The 15,055-nt window shown below is 35.0% G+C and overlaps 1 protein-coding gene across 3 annotated transcripts; it reads left to right on the top strand.

Annotated features, from left to right (window-relative positions):
• Positions 1 to 880: 880 nt before the first annotated feature.
• On the top strand, positions 881 to 14,746 carry LOC306872754 (adhesion G protein-coupled receptor E3-like). 3 transcript variants are annotated; one of them, XM_079421514.1, is made up of 17 exons: positions 881 to 962; positions 1,765 to 1,849; positions 7,212 to 7,253; positions 7,821 to 9,239; positions 9,722 to 9,854; positions 9,933 to 9,964; positions 10,058 to 10,135; positions 10,268 to 10,454; positions 10,946 to 11,062; positions 11,196 to 11,377; positions 11,474 to 11,635; positions 11,710 to 11,913; positions 11,991 to 12,223; positions 12,760 to 12,826; positions 12,917 to 13,008; positions 13,100 to 13,262; positions 14,353 to 14,746. In XM_079421514.1, the coding sequence occupies exons 4-17, from the start codon at positions 8,886 to 8,888 to the stop codon at positions 14,410 to 14,412; spliced, it is 2,064 nt and encodes a 687-aa protein (XP_079277640.1). In that variant the 5' UTR covers positions 881 to 962; positions 1,765 to 1,849; positions 7,212 to 7,253; positions 7,821 to 8,885; the 3' UTR covers positions 14,413 to 14,746. The 3 variants fall into 3 exon arrangements, 2 of the variants coding, with proteins under 2 accessions (XP_079277640.1, XP_079277639.1); XR_013784430.1 differs by having other exon boundaries at positions 915 to 962; positions 7,821 to 9,854; positions 11,474 to 11,651; positions 14,353 to 14,570; XM_079421513.1 differs by lacking the exons at positions 881 to 962; positions 1,765 to 1,849; positions 7,212 to 7,253 and having other exon boundaries at positions 9,167 to 9,854; positions 14,353 to 14,575.
• Positions 14,747 to 15,055: the final 309 nt, after the last annotated feature.

Below are 15,055 nucleotides of genomic sequence, written 5' to 3'. Positions count from 1 at the left end.
CATTTTGTTTGCTTGTCATAACTGAATTATAACAGTCACATTTTGCAAATATCGTCAGATGGTGATGATTATGTTATAACAATCATTAATTAACCTGAATCACTGAATTCATTTAGAGTCTAATCTCTGAGTTAAATTTCCTTTATTGACTTGAACAGCTTAGTGATTCCACAGCGAAAGATCCTGTGTTTGCTTTAAATTTTGGAAGGATTTCTTACAAGCGGTTCTTATATATAAAAAAAATCTTTCTTTTAGGCACACACAGACATCAAGAATCAGCGTATGAATCTCAACAACGGTGACAAACAGCATATTTTACGGTGGCCAAGAGAGCTCAAGGTGCTGCAAATTCAGAAAACACATGCAAATAGAAAAAGCACCAGCAAATAAAGAAAACATCTTCATCAGTTTGACAGCAGGTGGTGCAAATGCTCACAACACAACAAAATAAAATGTTTTATTTGCAGCGCATTTCTTTGTTTGGTTGTGCTTTGAGTATTTGCAGCTCATGTGTTGTCAAATTAAGTTATTTTCTTAATTTGCAGGTGTTTTTTTTTTTGTTTCTTTATTTTGTTGTGTTGTGAGCATTTGCAAGGCGTGTGTTTTCAAATTGATGAAGTTGTTTTCTTAATTTGCAGGTGTTTTTTTTTTATTTGCAGCGCATTGAGCTTTCGGCCACCATAATATTCAGATAAACAGATCAACTCATAGGTTAAATATATTGAAATGTGATCTTATGTTTTATATCTTATATGTTTTTTTTTTTAAGTGCATATTGGTGAATTTTCTTTGTTTTGAAAACATTTGAATATGAATTTGAATTTCAGAAGGCAGGACTGAAAAAAATATTTTAGCTTCCTCATTTGATGAGCAGATAATTATCACGTAAACATCTGACACAAATATATCTCTGTGTAGTCAGTCTAGTTGGGTGAAGATCACTACATGTAAACTCATATCAGGTGAGACCCTTGTTACATGCTTAAGAATTACATGTTTAGTGTTACTCTCAATTAATCCATTTTTTTCAATTTTGTCTTCAGTAGCTGTTTACTATAATGTACATGTCATGCTATTTTGGCTAAACATTTTAAATGCTTTGATTTTTAAGTCAACTCAATTTTTGATATTCATCCTGAGGACGAACTATTAATCTTAAAAAAAAAAAAAAATGTGTCTGAGGTGTGATTTATGTGTGATAAGAACATTAACAAAATCAGAGGGCTGTTCAAGGTTATGAAAGATGGTAAAGGCTTTACAGAGAAACAGGGAGGAAAAATAATAACTGGATTCAGTGTTACGTCCTATTTCTTTGTAATTCACTGCAAAATTTACTAGCAATATCCGAGTGAAAACTCTTTCTATACACCATTTTTTAGTATAGCAATCAAGTCTATATATGTAGGCTTGCAAAAGCAAATGCAAGTGTTTTAATAACTCCCACAATTTAGAAAAATGTGCAACTCTTGCAATCCAGGGTTGGTACATTTTTGGTCCGTGTTAAATATCTCTGAGAGATGCCCAAACTCACTGGCTCAGTGATTACACATTCTTTAATAAGCTGGAAGAAACAACCTCAGAAGGGAGCTGGCTATGTACAATATTTATTATTTATGAATAGTTATTATTATTTAGAATAGTCATGTCACCCCTGTAGCTCATTTCTCATTGGTTAAACTGACAGTGTTTCGCCTTCATGTTGTTATTACATTCCCGCTCTCATCCTCACAGCTAATTTTAGTTTTGTCTCTTAACTTATTTCAGAAATTAATTCCTGATCTGGTTTGTTGAAAAAATATTCAACACAGTGGACTATCAGACTCCATAATGGTGTTCATTGTTTTTAAAAGTAAGTTTTTTATATATTATTATTTATTTATTTAATTTTTTTCTGCTTTGACTTAAAAAAAAAATGTATTGCATTTATCAAGTACTGACTAATAATTATATGACAATTGACTAAGCTTTGGCTAAAACAATACATTATTAATTTTCGTAATGGAAATTTGGGTCAGTTCACATATTTTTTGTTAAAACCATATATATATATATATATATATATATATATATATATATATATATATATATATATATATATATATATATATAAAATTACAGTTCATAAAAAATAGTATTTATAATATAATATAACATAACACAATATAATATAATATCTATTGTTGCAGTCTAGGTCGATTGTTTTCTTTGTTGCAATGAACAATTTTTCTTAGAGTTGTATGCAAGATATATGCATATCGTAAGATAATTTTAATTAAAATCAAATTTCATGTTAATTTAATTCATAAGTAACACTACAAGAATCACTTCAGTCAGCTCCTCAAATCATCCTGTCAATTAATATATAGGCCTATTTATCAAAATTTGGGGCAGATTAAGGTGAGAGGACACAGTTTTTCGAAGGAAAGAGTGAAAAAAATTAAGGGCGTGTTTCTGTCATTTATTTTCACGATAAATCTCAGTGAGTAAATTTTTTTTTTTTCATGTGCATACATTTTGTCGACTGTGTCTGATCGACATTAGTGACAGTCTAATTCAGTTTGTAGACTAAATATGACTGAATAAACGAGCCAATGGTCTGTCGATTTGTCCTAGGCTACTTTGCCAGATTTTCCCTCCGTAGGGCAAAATTATAGCTATATATATCAAATCGATACATCCTACCCCATCAAAACATCCCACTGTGGGTTTCTGTAACTTTGCCGAAGATTCTTATTAGGAAATAGTAGGATGATTTTACAGAGCAAATCATCTCATCAGATGGACCTACCACTATAAAATGTACAGGTAGGATGATTTGACAGTGCCAAATACCTTATCAAAATAAACAGAAAAGATTATTTTGCAATGCAAAATACCTTATCAGATTGTCCTACCATTTATAAAATGAACAGGTAGGATGATTTGACAGTGCCAAATACCTTATCAAAATAAACAGAAAAGATTATTTTGCAATGCAAAATACCTTATCAGATTGTCCTACCATTTATAAAATGAACAGGTAGGATGATTTGACAGTGCCACATACCTTATCAAAATAAACAGGCAAGATTATTTTGCAATGCAAAATACCTTATCAGATTGTCCTACAACTGTAAAAAACAATCTGTTAAATTTACAGTAAAATACCGGCAGCTGTGGTTGCCAGAAGTTTACCGTGAAAAATACGGTAGCAACATTTTAGGATTTACAGAACTGTTTAAATTTACAGTGAAACCCCGTATTTCATTAACTGATACAATGTTAATATACAAACTTTTCAGTTAACTCATTTTATTTGCAGAAACTGACTGCACTTAAATTGTCCAACTGCCATTTGTTTATAAACTAATATTTATAATGTTTAAGTAAAGTGAGCATAAGGGTATTGAGAACTATTTTGCTTAAGTACATGAAGAAAAACCTACTGATTTATGCAAAGACATTAAAAACATCAGTTCAACTCCAATCTCTTGCAGATAACAGCAGCACACATACTGTACATATACAACTGACTTCAGCCACAGCCGAAGATGAAATCAAAGAAGACATTAAATCCTTTAAGATCTGATTAAACAACTCCACAAACAGCTTTACCAGCCTCTCATTACTAACCAGATTGACTTTATTTCTGTCAGGCTTCTAGAAAAGTTCCTATTGCGAATTAATAGAGGTTTAGATGCTTTGTTTTGTTTGAAATCACCATCAAAGAGACCAGCGTTTCATTTTGTAAGGCTCTTGACATTGGCATTTTGGTATTAATTTTATGTTTGTTGCTTTAATTGTGTGTTCATATAAAACACACTTCGCATAGCCAACAGAGCCAAGTGGAAAAGAGATGTGGGCAAACGATCCACCGATCTCATTTCAAGTCCAATATCTGATTATATGGATTGACAATGCAATGTTTTAGATTTTTTTTTTTAAAGCTTCAGATCTTGCAGTATTGTAACTATCAGATAATTTGAATAATTTACAAACTGCTTTGAACACAAAAAGTTTTCATCTGTAGCAAGCCAAAGACCACAGACATCAAGATTCAGTATATGAATCTCAACAATGTTGACAGTCAACACAATATTCAGATAAAACTCACAAAAATAAGCTACTAAAATTCACAACTAAAACAGCAAACGTAAAATAAAATAGTAAGAATAAAAAAATAATAATCAGACAATTCAGCTGCATTGTTTATTCATGCTGCAATGCATGCTAGGATACATGGGAGAGACCCAGCATGCATTGCAACATGAAGCATTATGTTGACTGTTGCCATCAGGCACGTGCACACATAGACATAAAAGGTAGTGATGGGCAGATGAAGCCTCATGAAGCTTCATGAAGCTTTTCAGCCAAGTGGTTCAAAAAAGGGTTAATTTCTGGAGGCTCCATTTGCTCCAAATATTGTAAAACAAGCAGATATATTACAGACAGAGGTGGAAAGTCCAGGGGTCAGAAAGTAAAAGTCCTGCCATATGTTTATTCCACACATGAACTCAGCAGCTGATTTCACCAGAGGAGGAACCAAGACATGCCTTTCAAGTCACAAACGAGTCTCGAGACAAATCTCAAGTCCTCAAAGAGTTAAAGTTAAGAAGATAGTTAAGTGACTAATTAAATGATGATTGTAAATTAGTCATGAACACCTGCTGTTATTGAGAATTACAGAGCATCAGATGTTGATGTTTTATTGGTTAAAATTATGCCACCAACATGGAGATCAGTGTTTGCTTTAGTTGGGCTCTTGATACAGACAGGCAGAGAACCGGAGAAGTGAAGCCTTGCGTCTCTTTCTAGTTGTGTTTATTTTGGTGTGGAGGTGAGTGGTGATAAACAAAAGACTAGCTACCTGTGCCTCGAACTTACAGCTAATAAGACAAAAGGCAAATATAGTTAATGTGTCTTGCGATCAGCTACTATAGACCAGTGCGCCTTCTTTCACTGCATGATTCAGTTTATTAAAATGCACTTAGATTAAGAATGGTCACAAAATTCAAGATATGGGGCAAAATTGTATATATTTATATCATTTCACATAGTTAATCAGTATCACGCGATTATTTTTTTCCCTATCAAAAAGCAACATGATTACAAATGTGATATTGATTTTATAAAGCAGTTAAATAAACAACACACTTATGTTTTAGACACAATATTGACTGTTTTTGCTCTATTTCGCCAACAAATATAATTTCAATTTGAGTCTCTGAGCAACAGCTGTTTTGTTCCTGAATGAATTTAAATCATTCCGTTCAGTTGCAATGACTCACTTATTAACAGTGACTTGCTGCCACCTACTGGCAGTTTTAATTTCACATTTAAAGTATCTATTCATTTATTTTTTTATCAGTATTCAATGTTTTATGTTTAAAATATCAAAACAGTATTAATGCATTTGTAACTGCAGGTTAAATGCATTCATGTCCTCTTTTAAACAGTGTGTAAATGCATCTAAATGCCACTTTTAATGTAGCTTCTGTGTTTTCTTTGCATTGCAAAGATTAATTTTGTCAGTCCTGATTTCATTTGCTTGGTAACAGCTTAAATGACCTATTCTAATTGACTGATTCAATTTAAGAATTTGACTGAAAATATGATGCACACTCATGCAGGGCTTTATAAAGGTAAAAATGCCCATAAAAGGTAAAAAATCTATTTAAACTTATTGGAAAAGATTAATTTCTAACACTGCTGTGAACTGATCACCGCAGAATATCAAAAGCTTTAGGAGTCAGCTGTCCACGGTAGTCCTTAAGATATCAGCACAATAACACACTCAGCAAAATATTGTCTAATTATCGTCATCGATAAAATCCCAGAAAATATGGATATATTTTTTGTCAATATCGCACACCTAATATATTAAGCGTTTTGTTTAGAAAATAATTGAATTAATATGAGAAGTACCCTTTTTTTCCACTTGAACCCCTGCCCCTCAAAATGTCTGTGCGCGTCCCTGGTTACCATTGTTGAGATTCATATATTGATTCTTGATGTTTCTGGTCTTTGAACTGCTGCAGTTGAAAACTTTCGGTGCGCAAAGTGATTTGGACATTATTTAAATCATCTGATATTTACAATACTAGATCTAAAGCTATAAAAAACATTCTAAAGCAATGCAACGTCTTTATAAACAGATATTGGACTTGAAATGAGGTTGGTGGATAACATTAACATGTCAAATATTACACTTATCATAAATACACATCAATTTCAAGGGTCAAGAGCCAAACAGAAAGTAACATTGGTCTCTTTGATGGTGATTTCAAACAAAACAACGCATCTAAACCTCTGTTAATTCTTAATAAGAGCTTCTCTAGAATCTGACAGAAATAAAGTCAGTCTGGTTAGTAATGTGAAGCTGGTAAAGCTGTTTGTGAGCAGTGTGGGGGCTTTGCCGTGAATTATTACATAAATCTAACCTGTTTCATTCACATATGACTGATGGATATGAATCACATTAAGTTTATTGATTTGTTTGTGTTAAAACTATGTAATCTAAATGGATTGAAAATTGTTATGCAATTACATTACATAAAATGTAAATTTAGACTGAATAATTTTTTTGAGTGCAGTTCTCATTACTGCTAGCTGTCTTAGTATAATAAAAGCTAACATAAATAGTCAAGAACTTATATGAAGAAGTCCACACACAAGTAAAAATATAAAAATATGGGTGTGTTGTTCAGCGAGAGAAAAATGGCACAATAATGCTGTGCACGTGCGCAGGAAGCCCTGATTATCAATCTGACAGGATGAAATGTCAGCACACAGTCTTTAGCTTTGATTACGGCACACATTCGTTGTGGCATTGTTTTGACAGCAATGTGCAATTCCACAACATTTATTTCCATCCAGAGTTGTGTTCATTTATGCCTGAGATCTTGTATTCATGATGGGAAAGGCAAACCGGTTATTTGGTTTGTCTTTGTTTTGACAGCAGCAAATATGTATTTCATTTATTTATTTGTTCATAGCCTAAACAGCAAAAAAAAAAAAAAAAATCATTAAAATATTAAAACTCTAATGGCATCATTCTATTGGTTAAGCCATTACTATGGCTATAGATACATATTGTTTGAAACTTAACAGTCAGTCCTAAATATCTGGTTTGAAAAACAATTCAGATTTGTGTGCAGTGTGAGTGAGGTCCAAGTATAACTGAGAAAAGCATTACAAATTGTAATATTTTTAATCCTCTTTTTTGATGGCAGGTGTTCTGTGGTCACTGTTGACTATCATCTCTTTAATCCTGTGTAAGTATAAGCCAGTAGTATTTGATAGGTTTTTTAAATTGTTTTTCAAATACAATGGTTACAATATATTTTCAAATACAATTGTAGCAAATTAGCTCAAATGGGAAATATTTATAATTAATTATAACTGGTCAAGGAAACATAGCTTTCCCACTTTATGCAGTACTAGCAGTAGTTTAGCATGTAGCAAGGAGCAACATTCAGTGACACAGAATTGTGAGCAGCACACAGTGACAATCAATTATGAATTAACTAATATAAATAACGAGTGCAAATGTCAAAAGGCTAAAAGGGTCTCTATGACATAAAGCCCCAACGATCATCAATGATCCTAAGCAGATGCTATTCATTTCTCAGTACCTATAATGTCAAAACTCTATGCAGCTGTCTATGTAAGGATGCAACCCAATAGATCAGTTATTCATATTCAGAATGGATTTACAAAAATATTTAGGAAGAATCAGAACTCACAGTTTTACAAACTGTTGAAAAAAAAAAACTGTGCATAAACTCCACCGGTTTGTTATTTGTATATTCTGACTTTAATCACATTTTTCTTGTCCTCAGGTTTCATATCCACCACTGCAGCTGAACCAAGAGCAGCAGTTAGTCCAGTTTTGGACTGTGAGTTTGATAACGAAACGTACATCTGCAGCGGTGCTCAGTACCGCATGTACTGCAACACAACAATGCATCGTTTTTACTTCCAGAGATATCAAAACCAATACCAGTACAACTGCATGAGTAATGACTGTATCTGTGTTGGTAATAATGACACCTGTGCATGCTACTATAATACTTCATCCTGCTTCTGTGAGATCTTTAGCAATAACATAACTATCCCTACAGCCGTTAGGCCAGTTTTGGACTGTGAGCTTAATAATGACACGTACATCTGCATCGGTGCTCAGTATCACATGTACTGCAACACAGCAGTGCATTATTTTAGCTACTACAAATATCAGCACCAAAACCAATACCAGTACCGATGCTGGAATAGTAACTGTGACTGCCGTTTTAATAAGGACTCCTGTTGGTGCTACAGTCATACTTCATCCTGCTTCTGTACAAATTACGGCTATAGCATCACTTTCTCTTCATCACACAATCCAGTCACAATCCCTTACTGTGAGCTTTATAATGACATATACATCTGCACTGGTGCTCAGTATCGCTTGTACTGCAACATGAGAGTGCATCATTTCTACTATCAGAGATATCAGAACCAAAACCAATATGAATTCCAATGCTGGAATAATAACTGTGACTGCCGTGGTAATAAGGACACCTGTGTGTGCTACAGCAACACTTTATCTTCCTGCTTTTGTGAGACATACAGCAATAACATCGCAATCCCTACAGCAGTTAATCCACTGAGAGTCTCTCAATGTGAGCATTATAATGATACATACATCTGCACTGGTGCTCAGTACCGCATGTACTGCAACACAAGAATGCATGATTTCTACTTCCAACGATATAGATACCAAGACCAGTACCAGTGTGTGAATAATAACTGTAACTGCATTGGTAATAAGGACACCTGTACATGCCCTAGTAGCACTTTGTCCTCCTGCTTTTGTGAGACTTACAGCAATATCTTTGCTCTCACTACAGCAGTTAGTCCGGTCTATGACTGTGTGCTTTATAACGACACATCATACATCTGCACTGGTGCTCAGTACCGCATGTACTGCAACACAAGTGTACATGATTTGTATTACAGTAGAAATGACCGCCACTGTACAAGCAATTTATGTGACTGCCGTGGAAATAAGGACACTTGTACATGTTATAGTAGTACTTCATCCTCTTGCTTTTGTACAAATTATGGCAATACCATCCCTGCAGAAGTTAGTCCGGTCTATGACTGTGTTCTTTATAACGACACATACATCTGCACTGGTGCTCAGTACCGCATGTACTGCAACACAAGAATGCATATTTTTAACTACCGGAGAAATAGAAACCAATACCAGTACCAGTGTGTGAATAATAACTGTAACTGCATTGGTAATAAGGACACCTGTACATGCCCTAGTAGCACTTTGTCCTCCTGCTTTTGTGAGACTTCCAGCAATATCTTTGCTCTCACTACATCAGTTAGTCCGGTCTATGACTGTGTGCTTTATAACGACACATCATACATCTGCACTGGTGCTCAGTACCGCATGTACTGCAACACAAGTGTACATGATTTGTATTACAGTAGAAACGAGCACCGCTGTACAAGCAATTTATGTGACTGCCGTGGAAATAAGGACACTTGTACATGTTATAGTAGTACTTCATCCTCCTGCTTCTGTACAAATTATGGCAATACCATCCCTGCAGAAGTTAGTCCGGTCTATGACTGTGTGCTTTATAACGACACATACATCTGCACTGGTGCTCAGTACCGCATGTACTGCAACACAAGAATGCATAGTTTTAACTACCGGAGAAATAGAAACCAATACCAGTACCAGTACCAGTGTGTGAATAATAACTGTTACTGCATTGGTAATAAGGACACCTGTACATGCCCTAGTAGCACTTTCTCCTCTTGTTTCTGCGAGAATAACATCTCAACCCCAACCACACCCAGTCCAACTACTGTAGGTGAGCATGTTTCTACACTGGAATTTTCGGTTTGATTTTACTGTATTTATGTTGTATTGATGAATTCCCTCATTTCAGTTCCAAATATCACACTGTCGGATCAATGCAGGGTAAGCTGAATATTGCAGTTAACACAGTGCACAGATCCTCTTCCTGATCTTGAGTCTTTCAGTTTTATTTGTAAATCTCAATTGTGATTTCAGAGTCAGGCCTCAGAAGGATGTCTTCAAAATCTTCTTGACCAGATAGAGAATATTACAGCTCAAGTGCTTCCTGTAACTGTAAGACTTGAAGAGAAAAATGATCAAATAAGCAGATCATATCTAGTCAATGATTGACATAGCAGTGCAGTCTTGATGGCTTTGTTGACATTTACATGAATAGTATCTCTATTTATCTGATCAATTAATTAGACTGTGATGAGCATTTTGACTGTGGCCTTCAACGCTTCAGAGAAGATTGTAGAGTCATCATTATCAAGCCCAACTGAACTAGCCTCCTATGGAAACCGTATGTTAAAAACCAGTGAGAAACTCATTTCTACATTAGTGAAGCCGACAGACACAAGTGACAATGTCAGTTTCACTCTTCCAACTGTAGGTAAGTGGAGACATAATTATTATTGATGATGAAACTGAGATTATATATGATGTCAGTGACATTATTTAGTCTAGAGAGCAGCGGTGGGTCAGACAGCAGCAGAGATAAATACAGCTACATTACTATGTGATCGTACAGTATAGACTTTTGGAAGCAAAAAAGTATATTTTGTTGTTGATGTCAAAGGTCAGTATTTTTGTGCAAATTCATTGACATCCTTTATTTGACTATACTGTAAGATCTAATATTTGACATCCAGATGGTGTAATAGTTAATAAATAATAAGGTTAATGGTGCTTATACTGTATATATGTTTTCTGAGATGAAAGAAAACTGTTTTAAAGTTTTGAAAACCCAGCAATAGTGAATAGTTTTGTCTTCTGCGCAAATTAAATAATTTAACTGGCATGTAATAATAATAATAATAATAATAATAATAATAAATATTTAAAGTAAATGACTATAGCATATTCTTGTTTGTGTTTAATCAGAGGGTCAAGTCTTCATGGTTGGACCGCAGGTCACCTTAGATAAAATCCCTCGACTTGACACGACTAATTCAACTGTGGACATTGATCTAATTGGGATCGCCAAGAACAACAATGAAGGTACGTCAATTGTTTCTGTGTGATTAAAAATTGTAAAAAGCGACATCATACCATCACCATTAATCCATATTTACTTTTTTTAATGGTTTTTGTTGTTTTAACATACCTTCAAATTTCTGTTTCTGTCACATAGGATCAGCTGCTGTGGCTTTCATGAGCTACAACACGATGGAGAATCTACTGAAGCCAGACTTCTTCAACACATCAAATGACACGATTAAAACCATGATGTCCACTGTGATCTCAGCTACTCTTCCCAAAACCAACAACACTAAACTCACCAAACCAGTCAACTTCACCTTCAAACACATCAGAGTGAGAGACTGAAATGTGCTTTTGTCCAACCTGAGCAGTGATGAACATCTTAAAACATCTTATATTCAGTGTTCTGATATTTTCTTCATTTTTCAGGAGTTTGATCCCAGCGGTTCTCTGTCCTGTGTGTACTGGAATATCAGCGAGTGGATTGTAGATGGTTGTTCTGTTTTAAAGACCAACAGCAGCTACACTGTGTGTTCCTGTGTTCATCTGTCAACATTCGCTCTCATCATGCAAACCAGCCTCCCAACAGAGGTACAGAACATTTCTAGTGAACGCTGAAGAACAGCACAGATTTGATACTTATGTACTCTGACATGTTTTCTCAGAACGACTCACTGGATCTGCTGAATTTGGTGTGTGTGATCGTGGGGCTGGTGTTCTTCAGTTTGGACCTGTTGACTTTTGCCCTTTGCCAGTGGAGTCCTGGAGTAAATAATGTGGCTCGAATCAACATCTGCATCAGTCTTCTGCTGGCTCACCTTCTGTTCCTGATCACACAGCAGTTCCTGAGCCTCATACGGCCTCAGCAGGTGAGAATGATGAAGGAGCCCTACAGCTCAGTACAGCCTCACTGAGAATCATCATAACCGTCTCTCATGGTCTCCAGGTGTTGTGTGCCGTGATCTCAGGCCTTCTGCACTTCCTCTTTCTCTCCGGCTTTGTGTGGATGTTCATTGAAGCTGTGCTGCTCTTCATCTGTGTGAAGAACCTATCACAGATCAGCTCCAAAAAGAGGGAGGTGCTAAGCAGTGGATTCCTGTGTGTGATTGGATATCTGGTTGCTCTGGTTGTGGTGTGTGTGTCTGTCAGTCTGGTTCCTGAAGGATATGGCAGCGAACAGTGAGTTTTTTTTCTAATTTTTATTGATTTGATTAGATCAAACGATTTGATTAGAAAGACCAAAGGTGTGTTTGACTTTAGCTGTGGCTGGATGTAACTGATCAGTGTCACTTGCAATCAGGGGAGGAGCTGAAAGTTGAGATGTGGAGTTAAACACTTTCTGCTTCCATTAGTGATGCTCATGTAGTATTTGCTGCTCTATAATCGCTCTTGCTGAATTTTGACAGTGATGTGGCACACTCTCAAGTCATACAAAATGCCTAACTGGCCTGCTTCAAGTCAGACACTGATCGGTCTGTGCAGCACTGCATGAAGTCCAACACACTTTTTAGTTTATGACCAACAGCTCAGAGGTATTTTAAAACAGCGCTGCTTTTGATTAATACATTTTATACAGTTTTAAAAAATCACCCAGAATAAAATACATTTATAGTTTATGTTTATTTATTTATTTCCAGTAGTATTTCACCAGTCAGCAACTGAAATAATATTTTCTATAAATTCTTTGTTATTATATTATGTTTTCCTCTGAACAGCTGCTGGATTAAACATGATGAAGGTTTTATCTGGGGTTTTCTGGGTCCTGTTTGTGTCATTCTAGCAGTAAGTTCTGAATATAAACATTTTTCACATGGACTGTTGAAACCAAAATATTAAAGTGATCTTAGATTCAAGTTTCTTCGTTTTCTGCAGTTAAACATTATCATCTTCATCAAGATCGTCATCACTCTGTACTCAACTCTCAAAAATCTCAACGCTGAAATTTCACGGATGAAACAGACCAAGTAATATGCATTGTTTATAGTTCTACCACTCTTAATAAAACAATATATTCAGTGAAGACACATTAACTTTTCTTTCTCTGTTTCTCTGCAGGATTATGGTGTTTAAAACACTGGCTCAGTGTGTGGTTCTTGGTTGCTCCTGGATTCTGGGTTTCTTCACTAATGGCAGTAAGGTGCTGGAGATCCTCTTCCTGATCTTGAACTCCCAGCAGGGAACCTTCATCTTCCTCATCTACTGTGTCCTCAATCATGAGGTCAGACATCACTCTGTTTACATATGTAATCTGGATATTAAATAATATTACAGTTGTTTTTGTAGAGGAAATCTGTTATTTCAGAGACGACTGAAGCAGTTTGTTACTCTTCCATTTCATTCCTGTGATGGAATGTTCAAATGAGCCAAGAATCTTCAGACTCCAACAGTCAAAAGTGTATATGTGTCAGTTCAGCAAAATCATCAGATTGTTGAAATGGAAACATTTCTGAGAAACATTTTGTCCCAGAAACAGCTTAATGCTTTCAAATGAAAAGATTTAGCACACTAGATCACCAAGGTCAACAAAGTAGTCATCGAAACAACTTCTTAAATAAATCTCCAATTAGTGAAAGTATAAATCCTTTAGTATAAGCATGCTTTTGTGAATATAGCCTGTAAATAAATAGGAATAGGCCGATACACAATATCTACTTTCCAGAAAGGGAAATAATCAGCAAAGAACAACCAACAGAAGATAATAATACAACAAACCAAAGTAGGTAAAAATAAAATAGCCTGTAAATAGTTATGTGTGATTTGTTAATTAAACCAGATCCCTATGTGCCCATGGTTATGTGGCTAATTGTTCTGAGAGTCGATGCAACTTTGATTTCCTCTCCTGAATTTTTCCACAACTCATAACATTTTCAGTCAATATTAAAAAACAAATGTAACATTAAGTTGTGCATTGACATGCGTGTAGAGCCATTAGAGTGCCACCCTCAGGCTGAATTACTCAAGGATGCTAGACCTCTGCCAAAAGTTTTCTGTCATTTTAATGTAAAACTTTGGCTACTAGCAGGCAACCTACGATATGACCCAGAATCTGCCCTAACAAAATTTATGGTTAGAACTGATTTTTATCATCCCGCTCCATAGGAAAACCATTTCAGTGTCTCCAGAGACAATATAAGAAAGAATAGTAAAACATGTACTTCTGAAAGTGCGGTTCTAGTCTCTAAAGCCACTTTTTCTTACCTGCTTATTATGAATAATCTCCATTTAGTTTAATGAGTTTCAGAAGTTATCTGCTCAATTGATCTCATGAAGTCACTGAGCTCCTCTTGTCTCGTCTCATTCATGTCCAGGTCAGGCAGCAGTACAGGAAGTTCTTCAGATGTCTTTGCTGTGAACACAAAAAACACTGAGAACTACAGCATCATGTGAAGTGTCATTATCATACAGTAAAATACCACTACACCAGAATCTGTGCTTTTACATATTACATGACAGTTTCTGCTTTTATTTGTAAATGAGCAATTATACAATTATTATTTCATAGCTGTCATTAAATATATTAACTTGTAATGGAGGGTTTGTTGCTTCATTCTTTTAGACTTGTGTGTGATTTATTGTACTTCAGCCCCCTCAACTTTCCTTTTAAGTGCCTCTATTATTGTGCAAGAATATTTAGTGACGATGGCTGATGATTTGTAATTCGTTTTGACATTAATCAGTAAATAATTTATGAATTTTTCCTTGAAATTTTCTTTTCATGTTTATTGATTTTTATATATATACATACACACACACACACATATATATATATATATATATATACATATATAGACCTACATATTATCTGCACCTCAGTACTGTAATACATTATAAAACATTACAGAATAATAAGGTATTAAGTGTAAATTACAATTTTAATTCAAATTATTAAATGGACATATTGGGACAAAAAAGCCCTCTCTACACCTACCCTAACCCTATTCCGATACTTTAGTTTAAACTTTTTGATTATTTGCTTCATTTTATTGAAAATAAATGCCTTTCTGATGCGAT

The sequence above is a fragment of the Barbus barbus genome, assembly GCF_936440315.1.
Source record: "Barbus barbus genome assembly, chromosome: 7".
Lineage (NCBI taxonomy): Eukaryota > Metazoa > Chordata > Actinopteri > Cypriniformes > Cyprinidae > Barbus > Barbus barbus.
The sequence above is the reverse complement of the archived record's forward strand: the minus strand, read 5'-3'. Positions and strand labels throughout refer to the sequence as shown.